The sequence below is a fragment of the Corapipo altera genome, unplaced genomic scaffold (assembly GCF_003945725.1).
Source record: "Corapipo altera isolate COAL_440 unplaced genomic scaffold, ASM394572v1 61411, whole genome shotgun sequence".
Lineage (NCBI taxonomy): Eukaryota > Metazoa > Chordata > Aves > Passeriformes > Pipridae > Corapipo > Corapipo altera.
The window spans coordinates 15,455,408-15,483,195 of NW_020884875.1; the positions used below are offsets into that span (position 1 = coordinate 15,455,408).

The following is a 27,788-nucleotide window of genomic DNA, read 5'->3' on the forward strand; positions in this document are numbered from 1 at the left end:
CCACCAGCATGTACTGGTGCCTTGCATTATTCCTCCCCAGATGCAGAGCTCTGCATTTCTTCTTGCTGAACTTAAGATACTTCTCTCAGACAAATCCACCAGTCCATCCAGGTATCTCTGAGTGATGTATAACCATCTCACGTATCAGCCACTCCTCCCAGTTTTTAATCATAGAATGGTTTGGGTTGGAAGCGACCTTAAAGATCATCTAGTTCCAAACCCCCTGTCATGGACAGGAACACCTTCTAGACCAGGTGGCTCCAAGCCCCATCCGACCTGGCTCTGGACACTTCAGGGATGGGGCAAACACAACTTCCTGGGACAACCTGTTCCAGTGTCTCACCACCTTCGAAGTAAAGAATTTCTTTCCAATATCTAATCTAAACTTACTCATTTGCAGTTTAAAGCCATTCCCACTTTTCCTAGAATTAGATGCCTTTGTAAAAAGTCCCTCTTTAGCTCTTTTGTCGGCCCTTTCAGGTACTGATAACGACATCTCTCAGTAACCTTCTCCAGACAGAAAAATCCTATGAACTTGCTGAGGGACCACTCTGTTTCAACATCGGCTCCATCACTGGGTCATTGATAAATTGTTAAACAGTATTGGTCCTAGTATTGACCTCTGGGGTACATCATTACTGACTTGCCTTCAACCAGACTTGTGCTGGTGATTGCAACATTCTGGGCATGCCCATTCAGCCAGGTTTCAATTCACCTCACTGTGCAATTGTCTAACCTGTATTTTGTCAGTTGTTCCATGGGGTTGTTATGGATGACAGTGTCATTTGGATGAGGAACACACTTCCTGCTTCTATTTAGAGTTCTTAATTAGAGCAAGAACACTTTTCCCCCTGTCTATTTTCAGATTCAAAAGGCAAAATCCTCCTTCTCGTTAAATGGAGGGCTTTGTAGAATCTGGTTTTTGTTCACGAACCCTGTTCCTTGGAGTGTAAAAGAGAAAAGGCATTGTTTACATACTTATACAGTGTACAGGTTTCAATCTGTGGAATTTTTGCACTAACCTGCCTGGAAGTTGAACTGTAGACCAGTAAAAAATGGACATAAGTACTAAGCATTTTTTTTAAATTGTAAAATGTGGTTAATAGGTTCTTCCTTTGGGGACGGAATGCTCTGAGCAGTGTGATGCTCTTTTAAATTATTCTTAGTCTGCCCCAGAGCCAAATTTTAATTGTTCTCCTCATAATCATTTTAATGGGTGCAAATGTAAATTTATTTACTCTGACCTAAAAGCCCACCACTGATAATTCTGTTCAAAATATGAGAGCTGTTTGCATCTCCAGATTTCTGTCCCTCAGATTAGCTAAAAGTACACTAATGAATCATTCATTTGAAGGAATTATTTGTATTTTCTTGCTCCTGCTGTAGTGACATGGGAAAATTGAAAATAAAAATCAAAAGCCTAGAGTGTTGCTCAAGATCATTGCTATGACATCAGAACTACAGCTCTACTGAATATAATACTCCACACAGCAAATCCACTTCTTTTGAAGTAATGCTGTAATAGAAGAAATTATTAGACAAATTTAAAAAATGCTATTTTTAGATGCTATTTTAGATGTGGGGAGAAAGAATTGAGAGGAATCTCTTGTGTGCTTCATGAGAGTTTTGGGACTTATATCTAATGATTTTAGGAGTACTTAAAATAAAATGTCTTTGAAAGTTCTGGAAATTCACAGCTCTGATTTCACTCAGAGAATCAAAATTCTCTGGAACTGTGCAGTATATTTCATCATGGGTGCATACTCGGCAGACTCCCTTTAGTCACTTTTAGCCTTATTTCTCATGGAGTGAGTTTCACACGATATGCAATGGCAGTAAATGTTTGCAAATCTGTTTTCTATTAGGATCACAGCAGAACTTAAGCTGGAAATAACTGTCAAGTTTCCTGAACAGGAACCTGACTTGTTCCCCTGTCTTGGGCACAAGCTGGAGAAACTTCCATGCCCAGCCTGAAGCTAGTTAATTCACACAAGGTGTCTGGACTTATTTCCTGCACCTGACTTCCTTGTTAGTAACTAGCATCAGATCTGGATCTTAACTTAACATCCTGATATTACAGGAATGCCATGGCTCTGCTCCCTGTCTCTCTTCAATAAGTCTTTCTCACATGGGGTTATTTCATGCTGGCTGTCTCACTGATTTTCAAACTACAAGCCATGGATCTCGGTGTGAGGTCTTTCTTCAGGGCTAGAATGTGTTCTGTCAAAAACTTCACCAAAAAGCTGGTATAACATATCTAATAAATGACCTTCCTTTTAAAATTTCCAGAAATTTTAGCTTTGGATTAAAAGATCTAACACATATCACATGTCTCAGATCTCAATATTGATAACATGATTTTATTAGCTATTCAAAGTCTGTTTTAAGTTCTACAATAATTTCTCTTGTTTCTTACATTTTCTCCCTGACAAAATAAGCTTTTCTTAAGTTTCTGACCTTCCTTGTAATTCCAGCCTTCAGAGGCAGCTTCAAAGACACTAGAACGGATGTGTGGGAGTTTCCTGGGTTGTGAGTTTGTGCAGAATCAGCTATGGGGGACACCAGAATTCCTTAAAGCAATTGCAGAGGTGTTTGCAGCTACACACAGCATGCCTCAGGAAGAGCGGAAAAAAAAGTAGCAATTACCTTTCTGAGGGCAGCTGTATGTGAGCTATAAATACAATGTCTGCCATGCTCTGGGTCTGGCAAAACTGCTAGGTTTCCATGACTATAGAAGTAAACTCTTGCTTTACTGCAGGGCCTGCTTTGATTACTCTTCTGGTGCTGTCTGAAGCATCATGCCAGTTCTACCTTTCCCAATACCAACAATACACTCTTTTACTTGCCCTTCTTACTCACGGTACAAAGGTAATAATTCCACCACAAATCTGACTTATTCTGACAACTGCTTGAGAGAGAAAAATATTCCAGTGAAGTACCTGGACCGGTGACTTTTCCCATTTGCAGAGACCATTGTTTGCCCTGTGTAAAGAGTACGTTATCTTATGCGTGCTGGATGGGTATGCTGAATAGGTTATTTGTCCTTTTCAGTTGTCAAAATTAAAGTGTGACACTTCACACCTTGTATCTATGTTTGGCAAGGTACTAGTTTGGCAAGGTACTAGTTTCAGTGCAACAGAATTTAGTGAATGAAGACAAAAAGCACAAAATGGGAGACAAAAGAGCTACAATGCAATGAGAAAAAAAAATGGAAATAGAGTATAATCAGATTATTCTAATTTATCATGTTTATTTTTGAAAATCAGAACATATTTGAAGAACTATTTACTTATTTATTTACTTTGCCCACTGTATATGTAATTTAAGTTGGAACACAATGAGACTGTGCCTGTGCCCAGAAATAGACCTGCTAGTTCCATTGTATGTCAAACATATACAGTTTTACAGTACTGTAAAGGAGCACAGATAAGGAAATGGTGGGAGAGCAAATCTGTTTTGTTTCCTATAACCCAGGGCTTCCAAATCAATGTTCCTTTGGTATCACTGTTCCTGGGGTCGCAGCTGGCTCAGCATTTTCCATTTCTGCAAGTCCAAGAAGTGCAACTATTCAGAGATGGTCTATTACTGAGACATCCTTAACGGGCCCTGTGCATTGCCAGCGCAGTCCTTGCACTAGACCTCTGGTCTAGCTTAACATACTCAAGGACTGTCTTTCAAATACTTGCATGTTCTTTGCATGCTTTGCTGTATTTCTTAAGCCAAAAGACACCCTCCAAGAAAATCAGGTTCATTATGTAATATTAGTAAACTAGTTAGGGCTCAGGCAGGAAACTCACCTTGTCCCTTTGCACCATGTACATTGTTTGAAGGATAGGAAATGTTACATTACTGTTAATGAGTTTTGGCTTCAGTTGTACTGAGGGATGCTGGAGGTCCTGTCTCTGCTGTCCATGTGCAGTCATTCAAGCAGGCAAGACTGCAGAGTCATGGGCTATTAATGGACAAGTCTTTGTGCCCATCCTCTTCAGATTACTTCCATCACAGTCTACTACTCCTTTCCCATCAATATCAATTGACCTTATTCAACTGAGACAACCCCAACATTACTTAAGGTTTTAAATTACAGTAATAAAACTTTAAAGTGCAATTCTGGTTCATGGAGCGTGATTACCACCAGCTCTCAAGGGCAAAGAGCCCCTACCCAACAGCCATCAGCTGCTACTGCCTCCTGTCCCAGGCATATCACTGGGGGGACTGCTGGTGGTACTATTGTGGATGGGTATGAAGTCAGTTGCTGTCTTCTACTCTTCTGTTGTGGAGCTCAGGACATAAAGAACAGTTCCACTATATAAACCAGACTACATTCACTTTTTTAAGGTATTTCCCTGTGTGTCAGTATTACAATCAATTGAAAATGTAGTGTCATGTTAAAGTTTTCTTTTTAAAAGCTTGGAAGCTAAACCTTGTCCATCTATACATTTTACCATCAATAATTTTGAGGGAATTCAAGTATTTTCAGTACTATAGGTTTTCTGTATTCAGTCCATACATGTTTCACTGGCCACAGTGCAGAGGGTATATATTTATCCTACATCCATGAACCGAATCTGATTTCTGTTATGAATCTTTTTAGCCTGTCCACTTTAGCAGATGGATGTATCATCTTCCCTTCTTATAAGTTTTTACTATATTCCAACCAAGGAGCATCATCTCTCCTGAAAAGGCATTAACTACAGATTATATAACCTCTAGAGTTTTCTGGAGGAAAAATTAAAATTGTCCTACAGGTTTGCAAAAAAGATACATGGAAGGCAGTACTAATGCCTTCCTTCTCTTCATGACTCCAGTAAGCTCTCTAGGAAAAGATCATAATACAATGCTGCAATGCTTATTGTGCCAACTGCCTTGAAGGCAGCACAACAGTCTCTTAGCAAACTGATATCCAGGATCAGATTTTTTTTTTTTTTACATCTTAGCTGAAATTCCTTCCATTTTATAATTATTTCATCCCTTTCATTGCCATAAACTATTTGTCTTCTATTTATTCCCCTCTTTCTACCTGGCATTTAGAAAGGTTCATTACAATTACTTTTTCAACCCCATCCTAAATGATCCAGGATATCTTTCAGTATTTGGACTGTTCTTTGTAACTATTTTTGCATTCCATACTTTTGTCCATTGTTTGGAGTTTTTTTAATTTATTTTTTTCAGTGCCTCTTCAGAGTTAGAAGACTAATGTTTGACGTGCTAATCCAATGTTAGTCTCACTAGATCATGTAAGTAGGAATTGCAGATTTTCTGATTTAAATTTCTTCAGTGGTATTTAAAGAGCATGAACAGATGCTTATGCATTACCTGCATGCATCTATCTCTCTTTCCTATCTCTCCCTCCCACTGTCCCCTCACCATGTGCTATTTTTTTTCATTTCATTTGTAAAACATTATTCTGTTGCATTAACACAAGCATACTAGTGGAATAACAATCGTTTGTTCCAATATCAAGTCTACTGAAAACATAATTGCCACAAGCTGCCGTAGAAATCCTTTTTCTGAACAGTAATTAACAATGAAATTTGAGTAGATAGGAGAACTGCTGTTATAGAAGGACTGATAGAATAGAAACAGATGTTCATACAGACTGAGGAATGAGAGGCTGAAAAGCTGTGCTGTGGAAAGGGACCTGGGGGTCCTGGTCGATGGCAAGTTGAATCTGAGTCAGCAGTGCCCTGGCAGCCAGGAGGGTCAACCATGTCCTGGGGGGCATCAGGTAAAGCATCACCAGCCGGTCGAGGGAGGGGATTGTCCCGCTCTGCTCTGCACTGGGGCGGCCTCACCTTGAATATTGTGTGTAGTTTGGGGGACGACAATATAAAAAAGCCATTAGAGAGTGTCCAAAGGAGGACAACAAAGATGATGAAGGGCCTTGAGGGGAAGCTGTATGACAAGTGGCTGAGGTCACTTGGTGTGTTCAGCCTGGAGAAGAGGAGACTGAGGGGACACCTCGTTGCAGTCTACAACTACCTCATGAGGGAAAGAGAGGGGGCAGGCACTGATCTCTTTTCTGTGGTGACCAATGACAGGACCCAAAGGAAGGGCCTGAAGTTGCATCAGGGCAGGTTTAGGTTGGATATTAGGCAAATATTCTTCCCCCAGAGGGTGGTTGGGACACTGGAACAGTCTCCCCAGGGCAGTGGTCACAGCACCAAGCGTGACAGAGTTCAAGAAGCATTTGGACAATGTTCTCAGGCACCTGGTGTGACTCTTGAGGATGGTCCTGTGCAGGGCTAAGGGTTGGACTCAATGATCCTTGTGTGTCCCTTCCAACTCGGCATATTTTGTGATTCTGTGACTTCTAGTAACAAACATTAAAGACAGTGAGTCACCAAAAATCTCATTTGAGAGACTGCATACCACAGTGTATTTGGGGCTTCCATTTGCTGTAGCTTTTTCATTACTTGATCTTCTCAGCCAACATCTGACTCCTGATGAGACTTAGCTATAGAGGTAATTCAGTTAGCTAGTGGAAGACTAGACACAAAAGATCGTTCAGAGCCTCATGACACAGCAAACAGGAGGAATTATAAAATTATGAGATGCATATCAAGTGGAAGATGTTTGAGAATGATCTAAAAGTAATAACAGCAGCATCAGAATCTGTTGTCTCATGAATAGTGAAGTTGTGCATAACATCATGCTGTCTGTAGTCCTGAATAGGGGTGGTATTTCAGAGAGCAGTTGTGAATGACTTCTTTGGTCCTGACACTCTTGTTCATACACAAGGAGTGTGGTATTGCATTTCCTGGAGAGTTCCACAGAATAGCAGAAAAAGAGCAAAAGATTCACCATTCAGCTCTTGGAAGGAAGCAACAGTAATTCCTGTTGAACCTGATTTGGAAACTTAGATTTCAGGGAGAATATGAAGAAAGTGAGCTTTCAGGAGATTAATCACAGTCAGGGTAGACTTTTACTACAAGATCATGCAAGTAAAAGAAGCATAGGCTCTGAAATCACCAGTGTTATGGTGATTCCCCTCCCACACTTAATGTCTGAACTGTATACAAAAGGGTTTTCTCTTCGAAAAATGAGCATAGGCAAAGATCAAAAAGGATAAAGGAAAACTGGCTTTGATATCCTTCCTTTTCAGAAGCTCTGAGAGAAACATTCTTCTGAATTCATGTTTGAATTGTCCCAAGTTCATAGACAGCAGATAGGACCTTTCCCTGCAGTGAAGAGGAAACTTTCCTGTATGTATCTGTCACCCAACTATCAAACAATGGCAAAATTTACATGGAAAAATAATGAAATCTAGTCTTATATGTGTGAGATAACATTCCTGTCTTGGCAGTAGCTGATTAGAGTTGGTATAGCTCATGGAACAAGAATGCAAATTTGGATTCTCTTAGATACACAAAGTAATAAGAAAATAAGCAATAAACTTGCTACACACAGGAGCTAGAATTTGGTGTTCACTCCTCAAGTAAAAATCATGTCTCTGTTCTGAAGATACAGGCCAAATACTGTTTTAGTATTGGTAGTGTTTCCGATTGCAAGTAGAAGAAAAGTATGACAATAAATTCAAAATTTTCACCTTCCTCTAAGAAAGATCTCTTTTATTACTTGACCAACAGCTCTTTGATGATCAGCGGATTAAATGAGAACACTCAGTAAGAGGTAAATGACATTCCAAAACCACATTGGAACAGGGAGGTCATGCCACAGTTAGATGCAGCTGAAATTTTGATATTGCTCATGTCTTAAATTAGAAACACTCCCAGCTCCATTTTTTAAAGCCAAGGAACTTCATGCATTTCAGGCAGCTCTCCATTTATCAAGGGTACTGTGTCAGCACTGCTTTGTTCTTTCTTTTTTCCCTAGCATTTTTTAAAGAGTAAATCTTACCTTTTTGCAACAACACATGGTGCCATGTACCCTGGCAATAGCACTATTTTTACATAAAACAATGTGGTCCCCTTAGAAGGATTACCCACTAAAATTCTCTATATGCATTTTAAAATTCTCATATGTTTTTCTATTTTCATATGTCTGTTGCAAAATTCAGTAAAAAATTTTTACTTTGTCTATGACCTAATGACTGCATATTGCAGCTAGAAGAGCCAAAATGAAAGCGAAGAATTAAAATGTCTACACCTGGGAGAAGTAGAGAATTATTTCATGATTCCTCCAGTGTCCCCAGAAATTCAACAGTTAAAGCACTAAGGCTGATGGCACTTGGAGCAGTTTCAGAACTGCATTTTGCCCTTGAATCAACATCATGGTCATAGATTAGAAGGTATAAAAGCCATACTGTTCTAATCTTCAGGAACTTTTGTTGTTATATTTTTGTTACAATAGGGAATTAGGTAAGGAATTAGATATCAGAACCCTGAGAGAGTTGTGTACAGTTTATGTGCACCACACTTGAGTAATTTCTCCTTAGAAATGCAGTTAGCTCCTAAAACTAATCGAGAAACACACCATGGCTGGCAATCATGTGAACTTGGAAGGCCCTTGAGCCAGACTGTTCCCTCTGGCTCTGAGTCACACTTAAGAACAACCTGCTATCAGTGCTAGGAGCTGGCTAAGTGGCATCAATCTTTGTACAGACAAAAAATTCACATCTTGATCATCAAGTGTAGCGGTGTTGGCAAAAGGAATTTTACTGATTATACATAATGATCAGTATGTCATGCAGATGAAGTGATGAGATGGTGGAAGAAACAGATCCTGTCAGCTTCCACCAATCTTCAGAAACTTTGAGAACAGCTAAGTAGTACTGCAGGAGATGCACTTGATGTTGACACTGAAATTTGTAGAGCAGCAGAAAAAAGTGCCAAGGTGTTTAGGTGTGATTGTTGCTGCTGAAAAGAGTCAACCACAGCACCAAATTGTAGATGTAGTCTCTCATAACATGTTGAAAAAGAGCACCTGTAAGCAAAATTCTGTGTGCACAGTTGCACATATTCCACTCTGTAGAATGGTATAACAAATGCTAAGGATGTAGGTATTATGCCATAGAGGACTAATAAAATGATAAGCACTGGAATTCAGAAGGTCCCTGTGATTGTTTCCAGTCTGTAATTGAACCATTTTCACTCCTACATCTCACAGGACCATAGGATTGGTCTCACAAGAGCATAGCGAAGAACTCTAGAATTACAGTGTGTTACACCTTGAGCCAAAGTCATTTGGCCGTTGGTACATGTGCATTTTTACAGGCCTCTAAAGTGAACACACTTCATGTTTAGTGGCTACTGGTAAAAAATTCCTGAACACCACGTTTCATATTTAGGTTTTCATACTTACTTTTGTTTAAACCAGACTATTCCCTTAGGTAAAGTATCTTTATACAGTAGTAGTTCAGGGAAGCAGTTTTTAAAATATAGAACAAAAAAATATAAGGAAGGAAATTTTAGAGGAATTTCAAAAGTTGCGGATGAATAATGTTGCTATATTTCAGTCTTAACAGGACTCTTGGTTTTGATGCACTTAACCAAGTAGACAGGGGTTCTAAAGTGAAAGTTGGAGAAGCTGTGTCTTCAACTTTGGTAATACAACATATTCCACATGCTAAAATCAGTAGTTGAACACAACAAGGGATTAAATCAGTCCATTGTAATCATTCAATTTTTCCACTTCTGATTTTTTGCAAGTTTCACAGTACTGTCCTGCATTGTGGTTATTTTTTAAAGAAGAAAGTCCTAGGAATACTCTGGTAATTGATCAAAAATAACAGCTATAGAAATAGAAGGAAATTAAATGTGTAGGCTTTATGGTTATACCAACAAGAAGTTTCAAGTAAAAAAAAGTATTACAACATTAGGAACAGCTGGATAGTGTTTCTTTTTTCCCCCCCAGCATTTAATGTGGGATGTCTGTGTGTCTTACCTGAAAGTATGTGTCTTCTCTTGAAGTCCCTGTACCATCCTCATTTTGATGCCTTTTAATATTCTGTCAAACAAAATTATTAACTCCAGTTTATCATCCTCTTGTCCTTTCTTCAAAAAAAAAATTTTTCAAAAAGAGAAGAGGATAATAAGAACTTCAGTTTGGATCATAACATAAAAAGTATGGAAGGTGAATTGCAGAGGACTAGCTAATTGATTCCAAAATTTGACTTCAGTTATTGAAACCTTAACTCTGTTCTGCTAAAATGATATGGGCAGAGAGGTATATAGATTAACAGATTTTAACACCAGTTGGTGTCTCTTGTGATCATTCCACTTTTTGTATCACAGCCACAAAATTGCATTCCATGTTTCAGGGGCTGGGCTGTAGCTGAATTAGAATATCTCTTATAAGGAAATTTAAGAAACTAATCTGAAATACTGCAGTTTTAAAATGCCCAGGGATAGAGGAGAATCCATCATGCCTGTTTAAACTCCGTACAGTAGACTATATTAACAGTTTATCTACTCAAACCTGTGTAAATTTCAAACTTGAGGATAGGCTGAGGGAAGGAAAGAACAAATTAATTAGTTATAAAAGTTTAGTGGTAATCCACAGTAGATAGTTCAAACTTAATTAGACTGCTTTTGTGATCTAATCTGCAATTACGACACTGTAGGCTTTCCTTTTTGAGTAGCGTGTTTATTATCTAAGTTCGAGAAATAAGTTTTCTTATGAACTAAAATCATTGTTAGTTGGGTGCTTTGTTTAATACATCTTCCATTAACTCTTTCAGTTATGTCAAAAAAAATTGCAAAGCCATGATGTTATTTCAAAGGGAAACTTAATTTTCATTTGACTTGAGAAGAAAGGCAGTAGTTATCCATTACACTATCAGTTGCTCAGTAATGACAGTAAGATATATCTGAAGGGAAATGTATTTTTATATATCACATTTTCCCGTGTGTAACAAGCTAACACGAAAAAAAGAGCTTAGCAGCATAAAACACCCAGTGCAAGCCCGTGTCTGTGGCACTTGTAGCAAATGCTACTTCAGTCTCTAAATGGAAGCATCATTCTGAATGTTGTTTTGTTTCACAGTACAGCAGCTTACAGAAAAGCCCGAAACCCCAAATCTGTCACATACAGGTCATACTTAAATAGTCATGCCTGCCTGACTGATTTGTGTGTTTGTATGGTTACTAGCAAAGCAGCAGCAACATGACAGTAGAAGCGCAAGCTGGATCCTAGCACAGCTTGCTCACCAAGGGGGTCATTACCCAGTTTAAAAAGACAGGGGCAGAGTTTTCCCTTAATTATACCTCTGTAACTCCAATGAGCATAACAGTCTGCAAATGGTTTTCATTGGGAGCCAGAAGAACTGTCTGTCGCGGGAACTTCCTGTTATATTAACTGTAGAATCTTTATAACTGAGTACTCCAGGGAAATAACCTTGCGTGATTATTAGGCTCTTGACTGAATCAGCAAGACAGTCAGGCAAAAAAAAAAAAATCTTAAGGCACAAGTTCTAGAATAAAATTCCATGATTTCTAGTTTTTATGAATGTTTCTTTAAAAGATATGGAACTGGGGCTGTACCAGTTTGCTCTCTTTTAAAAACATAATGTGAAGTCTTCCAAGTTAATATATCAGCTGTGGAAGTTTCAATATTGACAGCCTTTGAAACCAGGTCTGCTGCTGTCTACAGAAAACATTATTTATTACTCTCCATTCCCAAGAGTTCTCACTGCCATGATTTCTACAGCCAAGCCCACAGCAATGCAAAAGCTCTCCTTTCTACCTGTTTTTTTCACAGTTCCCAAGGTGAGAAATATAAATGATGGTCCACAACCCCAAAATAATCAAATAGATTATGAAATAAAATAACCTTCATTCTCACCTCCCAGTACTGTTTGAATTTCAAATAACAATTAACAGAACTAGTAAAGCATTATATGAATATTCTAGGCACAAGTTGTCACTGCTGTTAATATTCTTTGTTAAAGGGACATCAGTACATAGTTAAAGTATGCTTGCTAAGATCCCTTTTGAGCTCAAAGATCAGTAAGTTATATTTGTAACTTGATTTTTCTTCCTTTTCAAACTATTTTTTCCCTGCAAAATTATGCTATTCTGAGGTTAAATATCCTCCTGGTATTTTTGCTTTCCTATACAAGGCAATCTGGCCAGTCTTTGATAAACTGACTCAATAAATATAAAAATATAAATGGATCACAAATGTATAATAAAGAGATAGCAGTGAATTATTAACTAATGTTGTTATAAACAGGCAAGTTTTGCAGTCACAATGCTCATTTTTCCCTGGTTACTGAATCCTATTTGTACAGATATAACTGTAAATCTTTTAAACAATTAAAAAATACTTCACTAGAAGTTTGATGTAATATTGTTGCCAAAAGCTAAGTTGACCTCAGTATAATACCTGCCTCAGCACTTTCCCTACCTTCATTGACAAAACTGCCCTCTGCTCTTGACATATACAGGCAGAGAAGTGTGAACAACCCAGTCTTCATAAAAGCTTTAGTCAAAAAGAAAAAAAAGTAAACCCACTAATAAAGGCAAAACCACCAGGAATCATCCTTACTTGCCTGATGTGCCTTTGGGCAACCCAGGGTAACAGTCCTGAGCAACTCCCCATGGCTTTTAGTTTTAAAGCCAAAAGTTACAAATCTGAAAAAAGTGAAACTGTTATTTAAGTGGAAATGGAAATAAGTTGTAACATACTCTGATAAGCCAAAGAAGTCTAATTCATTCACAAACATCAAGGAATCAGGAAAGCTCAATTATCTTTTCTCTAGAAATATCCAAGGAAACCAGCTTTTTGCAAAGAAGCAGAAGCAAATATGTTATTCTGCTACAGGTGTTTTTCAAAAGTGCAACTGGCAATTAGGTATTTAGAAATATCTTGAATAAGGAAGAATTTCCTACATAGAAATAAGAGACAATAATTAGTTGTCTCTACAAAAATAACAACTTTCTTATAAGACTTTTTTATTGTACTGTTTTTGTGCCTATTTTTTGCAGGTGTTGCTGCTTTGGATTCCAGCATTTCTGGGAAGATTGGTTTGCGAGCAGTCGTATATTATCTCTGCACTACAGTCATTGCTGTAATATTAGGTACTCCGTGATTCTGTAACTTTTAAAATCATCAGCATTGCCTAATTACAAATGTACATCACTGTGACATTACTAATTCACCAAGACAGGATGGGGAGAGGAGACAGGGAATCATACCAGGCAACTTAACGTTACTTGTGGCCAGATACAGAGAGAAGTTAGTCCTGCTGTTCATGATTGGGGTGTGTTCATACCCAATATGAAGCCACAGGCAATATCACCATATATTTCAGCTCAGGGAAGATTAGGAGCTGTCTGATGAGATAAACAGTGACCAGCAGTGGGAAAGCTGAGTGAACATCAAAGGCCAACCTCAGCTACAAAGTGAATTTCCTCAATAGAAAAGTGCTGGATTGTTCCTGATTCTCACATGCAAGAATATATAATGTGTCACACCTGAAAGAATTACATAAAATACTGCTTCCTTTGTCATCTCATCTCCTTCCTTAAAGGATTTTGCCCACTCTGTCACTGTCAGGCTCCACTCTTAACTCTCTGAATTCTCCATCTCCTCTTGCAAGAAGTTCATTCCCTACAAACAACCTTGAAATGTTTCATTTTTGCTTAAAGAAGCATCTTCAGTCAGCCTTCTTAGATAAGAAACAAAATAAAACTGTCTATCTCATATGCCTGGGAAATTTCTGTGAATACAGAATAGGGAGGAAAATTAATAAAGACTAACATTATTATGTATCTAAGTTTGAAGTTGTCCCAAGTCTTAGTGGTGTGTTAAACCAGACACTCTCCAAAGGTTCCTGCTATTCTAAGCTGTTCCATGCTGTTATGGCATTACTTATTTCATAGTGCAGAGCTACACAAATGCAGTCCTGCTTCTATTCACAGCTAATCTTTAGAAAGACCTGTTCCTGGCTGGTTAAAGGGTCATCCAAATGCCTCTTTGTCCCTTCACTGAGATTTAGTAGTTTCATTTGCTTTAGGTTTGTATGGCTTTTATGGGGGGGGGGGGGGGGGGGGGGGGAAGAAGAGAAAAAATGTTATGCCTTTGGAAAAGCCTAGTATTTCATATAATAAAAAAAATGCCTAAAATGAAGCTACTAAAGTAAATGAAAAATTTGTTCTTGATTTCAGTATTTACAAGGTCAAATCTAGTATTTCTTAAACCAAAATTTTTTTTTTCTTTTTCTGAAGCCCTTCTCTTACATAACTTTATTGATAACTAACTTTACCAAAACATCCTGTGACTTTGGGGTCACAGGACAATGCATTTGTGTTCCTATCTGAAAGCTAGTAACAAGAAGAGCTACATAAGGGGCAAGCAATTAAAAATATTCACTATGCAAAAGTTGAAGAGTAGTACTCTTCAACTGAAGAGTACTTAGCTTCAACTCTTCGTCTGAAGCCCAGCTAAAGTAATTTGCCCTCTTGGCGAATAGTAGTGATTTAGTACCATACATACAAAACCAAAGCTGAAGTGCCCAAGTCCAGTGGCCAGCCTGCAAGTAGCTCCAGTATTGGGGGAACTCACACATTTACTGACACCACCTTACCTGCATGAGCACCCAGGGAAAGCATTTGTTGAGCTCATGAAGAATTTGGCTACACAGGATACACTGAAGAAGAATGCACCAATGCCTCTGCTTGCACTCTTGCTTCTCCTTTGCAGGAATTGTCTTAGTTGTGACCATTAAACCTGGAGTGACTCAGAGAGCAAGTGAAATCGACAGGGTGGGCAGTACCCCGGAAGTCAGTACTGTTGATGCCATGCTCGATCTGATCAGGTGAGGCTTTAATTTTTAGTTCCCATATTCCTTTTGTAGAAGTCCAAGCAAGCACAGATAAAGTTGGGATATGTAATACAATAAGATGCTTTCTAATGTTGTTTGGATGAATAAGAGGAGAATAACTTGTATTACAACAGATTAGATATTTAAAAATACAGCATATTTACAAAATACAGATATTTAAAAAAGCAGCTTGTTTAACACCACAGACTTTAGTTAATAAGCCAATGGTGAAAAATCCCTCCTTCACAGCAATTGATATGCAAGATTTATCTACTATGAAGAAAAGATCCATAAAGGATTGAATGGTGGATTGCTAACTGGCAGCTTCTGTGTCATCCAGCATAGACAACCACCTGAAATTGTAGTGCTGTATTCCCCTCCTCAAGGCAGGATGCAGAGTAACAGATGCAGTATGTAAAGGGTTCTAAGAGTTCCACCATCAACAAGTTTGCTGCATCACCAGTATCTAAGGCAACCTTATAAAGAGTCTTTCCCTATCAGGATCCTGGAAAAGTATAGATACTTTGAAGTGGTTAGAAGGAGGAAACCCATAGAAAAGTCTGCAGAAGATGTGTGCAGATTTTCAGAGCTAATGTGTTTAAGAAATTAGAAGAAAAATTCACAAAAAGGGCTGCATTTCCAGTAGTGGCTAGGTAGTTCCCTCAATAATGTTTCTGTGGTTTTTTTTTCTCCAGCTGCAATGAGTCTCTGTTCTGTGTCACTATTCCTGCCCACCATTTTCTTTTTGTAGAATTTTTACTTAATCTGTCATGTAAGAATCAACTAGCACATATCTAAAATTGGATTTCTTAGCATTTTTTTATTTTAGGAAATATGAATGGCATTTGCAGATGCAACTCCAGATGGCCACTATCCTATATAATATCAAATGTCTGATGTCATTTGGGGCAACTCTGCCCCAACCCAGGTTAAGATAAACTTCTTTGAAAATAATTCAGTTTCTCTGAGGTTTGTATATCCCAAAGCCCCATGTCCAGTAATTCACAGCTCTTCCCAGCCTCTGTCCCCTCCTGCCTACGAATGACCACAATGACAGCTTCTCGGATAGCTCATCTCATTCCTCATGGTCACTTACCCAAGAATCGATGAGAGGAACTGTGTATTCATCTTTATTATAAAACCTAATGCAGCCACTCTGTTACCAGTAACTTCCACATGAACATTTCCACACGTATTCATAGGGCTGATGTAGTTCTATGCACAAAAAGTCTTCCTGTAGCAAAAAGTGGTGTGAATTGTAATTAGTAGTAGTTTGGGGGTTTACTATAGTTTACAGCTCAACTTCCTGCAAACAAATTTAAGACTGTAATTAGGAGTTAGAGATCTGAAATTCTGTTTTAAAGGAATTAATTTTCTTACATATTTACATTCATCAGATTTAAGATTCAAATCCAGACAGTCTTGTACAAAAGATAAAGGAAAACCCCAGGCTTGTACAAACTGCTCTTGGTTTTGAATAGACTTTGCTTTAAGAATTTGAGAACAAAAAGCAGAAGTTCGTGAACATTCCGTGAGGTAGATGAAAACTTGTGCTTCACTGTATAAAATGGCTTTTTCCGCACTGGACTGGATATTCACTAAATATGTAATTAATGCTTCTCTTTTTTTGCAATCATTTGAATCTGAAATTGGCTGTTGGAAAGGAGGCACAGAAATGGATTGCACTAAATTTCCTAATTTTTCAGTGTGTGAAAATGGTTCTGGACCCTGAAATAACACAATGGAATCTTCCATTAGCCAAGATTAATTTCTGAATTCAAAACTACAATAGAAGGCACCAAATATCTGATTCTTCCAGCACAGCCTTTATAAGAAGTTTTTTTTCTTTTCTGCCTATATCTGACAAATCCTATAGAAATGGTGTGTCCTGTACTCCTCATATAAGTAATGGAGATGATGTAGCAGAAAAAAAATACATTGGGTTTAGTATACCAATAGAAATACCAAATACTGAAAAATAAGCCCAAAAATTCAACAGTAGGAAAATGGTCAACTGATCATTGTGACTCTTAAACCCTTTATTTCTTTGGACTCTATATCCAATGATGCCAAATATACTGCTTTCTGATTAAAGGAAATGTGATCTGCTTTTTAAGCAGCAAATTTGTCATTTTGTTTATACAAACAACTTTTTCTTAGTATGCTAAAATGTTGAAATGCTTCTATGCTTTCTAACAGGAATATGTTCCCAGAGAACCTTGTTCAGGCCTGTTTTCAACAGGTAAGTTTGAACATTCCTCTTTAATTTTCATTGTTAACTACAAATTATTCTTTTATGTCCCAAAAAAAAAATCTACGTAAGGCAAGACTATTTCTGGAAAGTCCAGGAGTATCTTAATCTCCTATAGAAAGGTGAGGTTTTAAGGCATCTTGGTTTCATTTCCATTATGATAAACACTCAGTTACCAGCTATTAAGTCCTTAATATTATGTTGCAAAAAGACTGTTCAGGAGCTGGATGCAGAAAGTGTATAAGACAGGATTTTTCCTTTGGGGACAAGATTTAGAAAAAAGCTCTTATGAGGATCTGTTTCCTTGTTCTTAAGGTCCCTCAGTGTCTGATGAAATCTGCATAATTTATCCCTCACCCTGATGTGTCTCACATCTAATGTCCATTGCTAGACTAAATAATCCACATAAAGGAAAAGGCAAAGTCTGTTTGAAACATCTTTCAGGAAAAGTGAGAGTTGCAAGATGAAAGAGGAAACTCTTGTCTATATATTAGGTTTCTTTCAGTGACCTTTATCTGTAAATATATCAACTCTTTTTTCTGTGATGCTCTTGACTTTTCTTTTGTTTTTCCCAGCAGCTGCCTACCAGTTTATCTAAAGTTTGTATGTAAGGTAGTTAACCTTTCCCAGGAAGTGATGTCTGATGTGCTGCTGTGCATGACTCAGTGTATTTCCCCTTTATAAAACTTCTCCATGTAGTATTTCTCATGTATTAATTACTGTCACCCAACAGTAAGGGGACAGACAGGTTCTTTTAGGGGTCCTTGGCAGAATGATGGTGGCACTAAATCATAGTTACTGTTAAAGTTTTATTTTCATAACAGGATATTAGTATAGCATAGAATTTATAATCAGAATAGCACAGGATTTCTATGAGCAGAATCAGTGTAGTCCGATTTTATTATAGTACCACTTAGCTTATGTTTTCTAATCACTGGACCCTCTGCAGATTTGGCCAGACCTTAATATTTGGTTTGCTCTATCAACATAACAACCATAATGGAGATTTGAAAAACTTATAAAATAATATGGATTGGTCACTCAGTCCCCAGAAGAATCAGACAATGGTGGAGGCATGCCTGACCACCAGGTCTCACTGTCAAGCAGCAGCTCTGGTCCAAGTTACCCCTTAGGACTAGTACCTGCTTAGTTTTATGAACAGTGCTCTTGGTGCTGTTACTTCTTTATGTTCTGTGACTTGAGTCATCACCACCACTTGTCTGGCTCGGTGCCTGGAACCTTTAAGGCCAATAAGGAGAGCAGTGGTCAGCATAGTGCCCAGGAATCTGGAGGCCAGTGGGGAGAGGAAGAATAAGGCTATCTGGTTTATCTACTTGGTGCTTGAACTTTGAGGACCTGATAATCAGGGGAAAGGGAACAATTATGTGACCCATTCTGCCACAAAGGATAGCTGTTTGCCTTGCATAATGGCATTAGTTATGCTGACCACAGTATATGGGGTGGGAGGGCGCTCGGCTTGTTGTATCAGGTGCATCTGCTCCACAGGTGGGGTGGCTGTAAGCAATTCTCTCCAGACTGTCTCAGCAAAAAGTCTCCTTGCCATTGTCAGGAGCTCTATCTCATGCCCCCCAAGACTGCAGCAGCTCCATGCAGAATTCATAACATATCTGTGAATCACTTGTTGAATCTATAGCTTCTGAGTTACAGAACCCTAATGGCTCAAATGAATTGGGAAATAACATCTTTGAATGTGTTTGCTACCTTCCAGTCAGATTGTTTCATTTTTCTCTTATTTTTACTGGGCAGAGGCTGTGCCTTTGTCTGTTCTTCAGTTTCCTCATGTTTCTAAATAAGTTCTTCTGTTTTTTTTTAAAAACTTTTCCAGTATAAAACCAAACGTGAAAAAGTTAAAGCTACAGTTGCTGTGGATAAAAACAGCTCCACATTTCCTGACGAACCTGTTACAACTGCTACAACAGCAGAGGCTTCAGAGGTGCGACCTTCATCATTGTATTCCTTCATATTATATGAAGTGGGGAGAAAGAACACATTTGATTTAGTTCATGCTGTTAGTGATGAAGAAAAGGCAGAAAATGGCACATAGAGGATTTTACAAGAGCACAAAAGTTAATAAGTAAGTGCTAGAGATCACTGTAAGGATCTTCTAGTAAGTTTAAGAGCATCAGAGGAGTCCACAGGTAATTAAGCAATCCAAAGACAATACATGAAGATTGATTAAATTTATATGCTTATGAATTTTCATTTTGCTGAGAAATTAAAACAGTCACTGTAGAAAGACTAGGTGTATATCAGCACAACATGATCGAGCAGCAGTGACATAGTTGTAAACACAAAAGAAGAAAAGGAGTCAAAAACCATAATTTTTTTTAACGGAAAGCAAGACAATATAAGGCATTTGTTAATTAAAAGTTTGTTAATCAGAAAAAAGAATGTAGAGAGACAAAAGTGAAGAAGTTTATCAAGCCTCTCATGAGAGGTGTGGAAGGCTTGTAGGTGTTGACGGTTTATAAAGCCTAGACTTACACTGGAGGAGAGGGAGAAAGGAATTCAATAGAATGTGAACACAGAACTACAAACATTACCAAATCAATATACATTTTATTATACTACTTCCAAATTTCATCTCGTTCCAAAATTCATGAAGAGCCATGAATTAAATCCTGAAGCAGGATGTAGCGAAGAATTGCACCCTTTCCTTCGTATGTTGATACTGCACAAGCTCAGAGGAATGCAAGAATACTTACCTATTCATCCCATTCTGCTCTAAATTATGGAATTTCACTGGTGTCCTAATTGTTACTCAATGGTTAACTTATCTTAAATCCAGACACAAACCCTTGAGTTGCTCAGAAATAACCACAAGGATTCTACATCTGTGTTTTTTTCTTCACAGGAGAGGAGTAAATCGAGTGTAGGGAAGTAAATCTTGATGCATGACAGTGCATACCTTGCTGTCATTCATGTCAGAAGTCTATAGAAAGGACCCCATCCCAACTTCTGTGTATTCTGTAACACCAAGTTATACAGTTACTTATTAGACTATGCATAGAGTTACATTTATTCTGATTTTCTAATCTTTTTTTTCATCACCTCTGTTGTAGTCTTGCTGCAAGTGAATAAAGTCAGTTGTATAACAGAATATAAAAAAAAAAAATCTGCAAAATACAAATTAAGGGGTGCTTTACTCCCTGCTAGGATTTGATCAGATCCTTGCATGGCTTTAAAATACAAAGTGTTCAAGTTCAGTTTAGTTCTGACTTCATTCCTGAACTTGCCCACTTGGCACTTTCAAAAAGGGAATAGAGTGATTGGGGAAGAGCTCCATGTCTTTAGAAAAATCTAAGTGTGTTTTCATTTTAAAAAATCTTTAAAGTAAATTCACTGTTTTAAGATTGTACTTTTTTTCTCTTTATTCTAATCTGTAGAACAAAACCCAAGAATACAAAATTGTGGGCATGTATTCCAATGGCATCAATGCACTGGGGTTGATTGTCTTTTGTCTTGTTTTTGGAATGGTTATTGGGAAAATGGGAGAGAAAGGACAAGTGCTGTTGGATTTCTTCAATGCACTGAACGAAGCTACAATGAGAATAGTTCAGATAATTATGTGGTAAGTCCAAGGTTATACTGGCATTTTCTAACAACTTCTTTAAGTAAATTTTGTCCTTGAAAAGGTGGGACCACACTCGGACTTCATGTCTGCTTTTGTATAGTGCTTTACAGCAAGCAACTTTCGAAGAATGGTTGGTAAAAAGTTTCCTTTCTACAGAATTTTTTCTTTTGAAGAAACTGGAGACAGAGCTCTCACTTTCTATATAGTAAAGAAGCAGTCCCATTAATGTACAAGAAACCTGAGGTTTTCAGACACTCTTACTAGAGGTTTATATAAAACCAGTTCAACTGCAGTTGAGGACTTTGAGGACTGTAGAATCATAATCATCCATATGCCCTTGTCAGTCTTGAATATTATTCCCTGACAGTGATTATGTTCACAGGATCCCTTTAGAAATACGAATTAATATACAAGCTACATCACAGGGCAAAATCCAGAATGGTATGCAAAATACAACTTAGCATCATTTACCTCCTGCTAATAGGTTTTGAGAGACAACATTCTAATAATATTCTCAGACAGGAAAAACAATTTAAAAATGTGGCAACTCACCTGTTAATGTTTGGTTGGACTTCACAGCTATTCACAGAGCTCTTGTCCATGCAGATCACAATTACAGTATCAGTACTATAAGCATACACAATCCTTTCAAGAGTTTGGCCTTGTATGTGGAATGCCTTGTCCCGTTTACTACAATACTGTGCTCATTTTTGTGAAACTCCATGTTTCACACGAACAGTAGCTTATCAGATCTGCCCCTTCCATGGGTTTTCCTTACATCTCAGCACACTGTGATGCCTGTAAAACAGTGAACCTGTCCAGTGTTTATCTTGCTGCCTTAAAGAAAGGTAGATTAATTTCTGCAGTTGGTCCTGTGCTACACAGCTAGTTCAGTCCCCAGCTGAGTTAAAACTCCATGAAGTAGGCTGTCTCACTCAGCAGAAAATTACCAATAGTGAGACCTGAGAGTTAGCACATGTCCTCCAGGATCTTACTCATAAACTGACTATCCATTTCCTTGCTTGTGCATGAAACTGTGGCTACAGGCTCCCCATGTTTCTACAGATTTGGGAGCTCTTGTTTGAAATAGGGTAGAGTTTGATGCTGGAAGTGTGAGGAATTAGTTCTGCTTTCATCATGTTCAGGGCTTAGAGGAACTAAGTGTCCCTGCTTTCTACAGGGATAAGGTATGATTTTGTTTGTGAGATGGCATGCATACATTTTATAAATTTATAACTGATATTTTAAAATGGATACACTTTATATATTCACAAATTTATAAATTAATTTATACTATTCAAAGCTCTGAAGTAGTAACTTGTCTCTGTGACAGCCTGGTCTCTGGGACCAGAAGGAACACAGTGGAGCTGCTGCTAACATAATTCCTGATTTTTTACTTGAATTTTCTGTAGGCAGTAGCCTGTGCAGCTTTTCATGTCTGTAAGGTGTGGCCTTGTGTAAGTTTACTGGCAGATAGGGACCCCTCCATCAGGCAACACACTGATGAGCATACTATCTCATCAAGCTAAAATCACTCTATTTGGTGCAGGTGACACAGATACAGACCCCCATGTTGGAGGGCAGCTCCTGTAAGTACAGGAGACCTTTCCTATTTGTGTGATTGCAGAATACACAGAAATAGGTCTCAGCTCTGCATACTTCCACCTCCAAGGAAGTTTATGTCTATACATAAACATATGCTGCCATGGGGTATATGCCCACGCCCCATCCCCACTTCTGTGTATTCTGTAACACCAGGTTATACAGTTAATTATTAGACTATACGTAGAGTTACATTTATTCTGATTTTCTAATCTTTTTTTCATCACCTCTGTTGTAGTCTTGCTGCAAGTGAATAAAGTCAGTTGTATAACAGAATATAAAAAAAAACCCCTGCAGTTGTGTAATAGACAATCAAAATATATTTTCCATCTGTTTTAAGAAGGCATAGTGGGAGAGAAATTATTTCATGGTGAGCATGCAGTATTTCTGAGAATGCATTTTTGATTGCTTTATTTTTGCTTTCTAGGTACATGCCAATTGGTATCGTGTTTTTAATTGCTGGGAAGATAGTAGAAGTTGAGGACTGGGAAATCTTTCGTAAATTGGGTCTTTATATGGCTACAGTAATAAGTGGGTATGTACTTTCTTAAAGATGAAATTGTATGTGTTCAGTTTTTAGCACTCAGTTGATTACCGCTTAGTTATCCATAACACCTACTCTTCTAGGTCAGAGACAAAAATTCTTATCCGTGAAAATTATGTGAGGATCTGTGAGGATGAATTGAATGCATGTTTAGCCAAATGTATGTTTTGTTTTAAAAAGTCACTGCCTTGCATTCTAAAAAAGAAACCAGAACCCAAACACAAATACTTTTCTTGTATTCATTGTTTCATCTTCTTAGCTTGGTGTTGAAACAAATAATATTGTATTTTGGAGAGTAGTAAGGCTTCTGTTAGATACTAGAAGAAGCTGGAAAAGAGTGAGGTTATGAATTATGGCTTATCAGGGGTTGCCAGCCTATCAAACATACACAAATATCTGGATTATGTTGCAACCTCCATGGGACTTTTGGGCCCTAGGTGTACCAGCATAGGCCCAGCTTTCCCTGCTGAATCCAAATGTGTAGTAAATACAGTGCACAGTAAATGATGCCAAAGAGGAGACTGGTCCCTTCCGTTCCCAGTGCAGAGCAGGCTGCTGAAGTCAAAAGAAGTCCTGGGAATTGCACAGTTTGCTAATTATTCCTTCAAGGCAAAGTTAGATGGTGAAGCTGCAAAAGGACGAGTTGCAATCTGAGTAACATAGCCAAGCATCCCTTTCTATTCTTTTTCTAAACCTTTGGCTATGTAGAATAGTCTGAGTGGAGGAGGTTACACCTGCACAACATGGAGCCTTGAAGGAGTAGAGCCTTAGAACAACTTAACTGCTCCAAATGATACTGGTTATAATATAGGTCATTTTGTGTCTCTGAAGACTATCCTACAAAGGAGCCTTGTGGTAGATAAATGGATATTATAGACCTAGTAAGTTAAATGCATTTAAATTTCTATTTCCAATTCAGTGAAGCATACCTTCTAGGCTGTCTTGGTTCATTGCTTTAGCATCCACTCCTATAATTCCTTCAGTATGCTAAGGATTTATATGTGTTTTGTCTAGATGCTAGATCCAAAGTTGTTCAGAAGCTTCTTTCCCCACGTTATGCATATGCATGTTATTCTTCAAAAGTCATTCACATGCTTTATGACAACCAAGAAGAGAGAAGATGTGGTGGTTTGAAAAACCTTTTCTCTGAGGTAGTAATGTTTTGCCCCACTGATAATACTGAACCAATTAATAGTCCACGTGCGCCCTATGGAAATTACATACGCACAGAAACGGAAGAGAAGGTAGTGAAGATAGTTTAGAAGGTGGGTAGCCATGATCTGAGCCATGAGGAGGCAGGGGGCCAGTGAGCCCCTCTGGGGGCAAAGGGCCCCCAGCCCCCAGCTGAGGCTACGGGAGATCTGGTATAGTGTCAAAGCTGGACCAGGTCCCGTAATCAAGAGCTGGAAGAATTTCCTTGCTGTCAGCAGCAGCAGAAGACATTGAAAAGTGGTAGCGGAGCAGTCCTGAACAGAGGCAGTGATGGCTAAAAGCCAAAAGATAGCCAGTAGCAACGAGATAACGTGAAGCTGGCTGAAAGACGCAGAGATGTTCCTGCAGGAGGGAGAGCTGGCAACAAAACAGAGGAAAACTCAACAGAGCTGGTTTGGGGTAAGACTGTATTACTTTCCCAAACCCCAGAGACTTCCTGAAGAGGAGGACTGGACTTCCAAACCCTTAGGGAGTCCCGAAATGCAGCAGCAGCTAGAGAGAGGGAGGAAGGAGCTGAAAAACCAGAGTCATCCTGAGAGCTGAGCCAGGACGGAATGCGAAGGAGGTGGCCTTGGCCTCCACTGCTGCTGTTGCTGTTTCTATCATGCTGGTGAGCTGAGACAGAGCAAAGAGCTTTGGTAAGACTGAACTGAAAGCTGCCTTCAATGTTCTAACCCAAGAGGAGTGAAGATCTACAAGGAAATCCCCCGAAGGCTGGGCCTTGGGGTTGGAATTTCCACAAAGTAAGAACAAAGATCCTGACTGCCATACTTGACTCTGCTGCCTCAGGAAAATGAAGGACACTAACCAGTGCCACAAAAAACTGAAATGAGGGAGCTGTGGCCTGAGAAGTGACAGAAGGACTTTTCTCTTTTCTTCTTGGACTTTTATTGAAGGAAAGGAGAAATTTAGTTTAATGTAAATATATATGTGGGTGTAAATAAGCCTTTGTAAATATTTTCCCCTTCCCCCAATAACGAATGGTTGTGTTTTGTCTGAAAACTCTCCACATAAGGTGAAAAAGATATCAAGTCCATACCATCACTAAACACTCTCACAGGGGCAAACTGTGGGAGGGGGGCTTGAACTTAGAAATTGGATTCTTGGGAGTTTCAAACCACCACAGAAGGGTAATATTTTAGTCTTAAATGCAAACTTCTTGATAAATAGTCAAGAAGGAGCTCTTCTTTTTTTTTTTTTTTTTTCATAAATCTGTGCTAGATAAACACATTTATTTCAAAGCTGTTGTTTTGTTTTATGTGTAAGTCAGTATGTTTGGACTAGCTGTTTGAAAATCAGAGATAAAATTACTTCCTAAATTAAAATTACAGCTCCAGAAATAGCACTGAATCATGACTTTTTGAAAATGTTGCAGAGATGAGTGCAAGTTATGTTCATCTAGTGCATTATGCAGTTTTTTATAAGTTTTTGATTACACTTGGAAAATGAGTCAGATTTTTAAAGGTTACAAAACTTGATGTTTACCAAGAGACTCTAAATCAAGAGTCTAGTATTTTCTATACAATTTATAAATGAGACCCTGACAACAAGTTAGATAGAAGTCATTGACAGAATAACAGTGTATCACTTTTGCAGGTTTGCTATGTTATTAAATCCAGCTGACTCAGAGGAGGAATATGTTGGATGGATTATTAAAGCCTTTTGACTTCAATGTTACATCAGATAGCAAGTTTTACAATTTTAGATGTGATAGCAAGTTTTGTGACTGTTTACCCATTTATGGTTACTATTTGTACTGTCACAGAGCATGTCTTCCTTAGGATATGTAGGAAGACACAGTGCCTTCTCCAAAGTACTTCAAAGTAAACTACTACCACATAGTCTCCTGTTTAGCTGGGGACCATGGGCTTGGTTTGACAGGCACAACAATTTTAAGTAGGTTCCCAGATGCCATCAAGAAAATTGTATGTAGTGAGGGTGCCCACTTTTACATCCTTGGAGAGAAAAAGTCTCTGTTTCACCAAATTACCTTGCACATGACACCATTTTCCCTCAAGGGTGCTTGGGGAGATCTCTCCAGCATTTCTGTCTCCTGAAGAATGGTGTCCCATGGGTGCTGTTTAAGGTGTTTTGGAGAGCAGCACATTCTCTGCAAAACTGACCATCAGGGAGAGTATGTTGTAATCAGATCACAGGAGCAGATATGACAACATACACACAAGGCTGTAGGCTGCAGGGGAAAGGTGCTTGTTCTGTGTTTTCCAGCCTGCAAGAATACCCTTTTTCTCACCTCTCAGCAAACAGGAGAAATGTTGCTTGTCGTTTTGGTTTCTTAGATGGCGCTGTTCCCACTATCTTTTTGGTTTACATTCTTTTTTGTTTGACCTTGCCCATTTGCAGTGTGTTCTGTTCATCAGCATCTTCTGTAACTGTTTATTGTTGTCCCTTTAAACTTGATCCTGAGAATTACAGGTTGTCTTAAATATTTCTTGTATTCCCTATCAAGAAAGTTGTGCAAGAGCATGAAGACTGATGTTCCTTTCCTTTAGCCTTCATATCCAGCTCATTATTAATCTCACCTTCTTCTCAAATTTATTATTCATGACCTTTCACATTTTCAACCATACCAGCTCTCATCCACCACTATTTGCAGGACATCTCAGTCTTATGTCTCACTCAGGTCACCGTGAGGGAACAGACTTTTCCCAGTGCCTTTGGTCCAGTTTGCCAGTAAATATCTTAAGCCTCTTAAGTTTAATGGTTGCAGTGTCAAGATGAGGGTATGTTAGCAGTTACAGCAGAGGAGAGTCAAAGTAGGAAGCATAATATAAGTGCCAGAGGGAACTCAGCCTGAAGTGGAAAAAAAAACAATAGGAAGCTGCAGCAAGCAGACTTTCTTTGCCCATGCCTTTGTCTCTTCTGAAAGCAGCAAGGCAGCTGCATCCTTGGATGCTGTAGGGAATGGCAGCTTGGGATTCTGAGTGACAAAATTCTTTCTATCTTAAAATTGAAAGCTGTTAGAATTTCTATTTTCAGTTACTGATTATGATTTTTGGTCTAAAAACTTCTGCTACTTGCTGTGAATTGCATTTTATGCATGAAAATAAATGTTACTTCAAATTTGTTTTATGAAAATCAGTGGTGGCAAAGCAGATATGCACAAATACTTTATTTTGAAAATGCCATGTTCATGTTACCACTAAAAATATGAGGATCTAAATTTTTCAAAATAACTAAGTCACTATGCTTTTAGACTAAGACATACTTGAAATGTTTACCCCCATCAACACCAAATGGCACCCATACCACTTTATATTTTTTCTACATATTCTGCAGAATTCAGTTTGTTCTCAAGCACCATTGTATAAATTGTTAGGTTTCTTTCTACAGTTACTTGCAATACATGTTTCATGCTGTTATTTACATTCCACTAAATAAATCACATCTTCACATAAGAATGAAAACTTTAATGCCTGTTGCTTTTAAAAAGGTGATTTTCCCAAGGAAAATAATACATAGATTTTGTGGGTGATTTTTGGTGCTGTTGTGGATTTCTGTACTGTGACTACTTCTCTCTTAATTGTTTTTGGCAGAACAAATAGTACCATGATTTCAGCTGCTCTGAAATCATAAAACATTATTACAACACAGTAATGTGCACATGAACATATTGTGAGGACAGAATAAAAATCCCAAGGTCATACATGACAACACTTCTGCGGTTTATGTTTCCAGCCTATAATTTCTTTTCTCAAGAAGCTGATGTTGCTATAATTACTTTCAACCTTCAAACATAGGGAATATTTCACAGACTCTTCACATGTATTTCATTTCAAATGTACTTCCATCAGTCTGTTTGCCTCTAACCTTAATGCCCACAACTTCTGCATGCATA

At 38.3% G+C, this 27,788-nt stretch overlaps 1 protein-coding gene across 1 annotated transcript in view; it reads left to right on the top strand.

Annotated features, from left to right (window-relative positions):
* SLC1A1 (solute carrier family 1 member 1) overlaps positions 1–27,788 on the top strand; it is a 52,804-nt gene that overhangs the window by 17,261 nt on the left and 7,755 nt on the right. The window contains exons 3-8 of the mRNA XM_027634722.1: positions 12,891–12,983; positions 14,608–14,722; positions 16,928–16,970; positions 18,826–18,933; positions 20,387–20,571; positions 22,604–22,711. Coding sequence (XP_027490523.1) covers positions 12,891–12,983; positions 14,608–14,722; positions 16,928–16,970; positions 18,826–18,933; positions 20,387–20,571; positions 22,604–22,711 — 652 coding nt within the window. The remainder of the gene's footprint in view (positions 1–12,890; positions 12,984–14,607; positions 14,723–16,927; positions 16,971–18,825; positions 18,934–20,386; positions 20,572–22,603; positions 22,712–27,788) is intronic.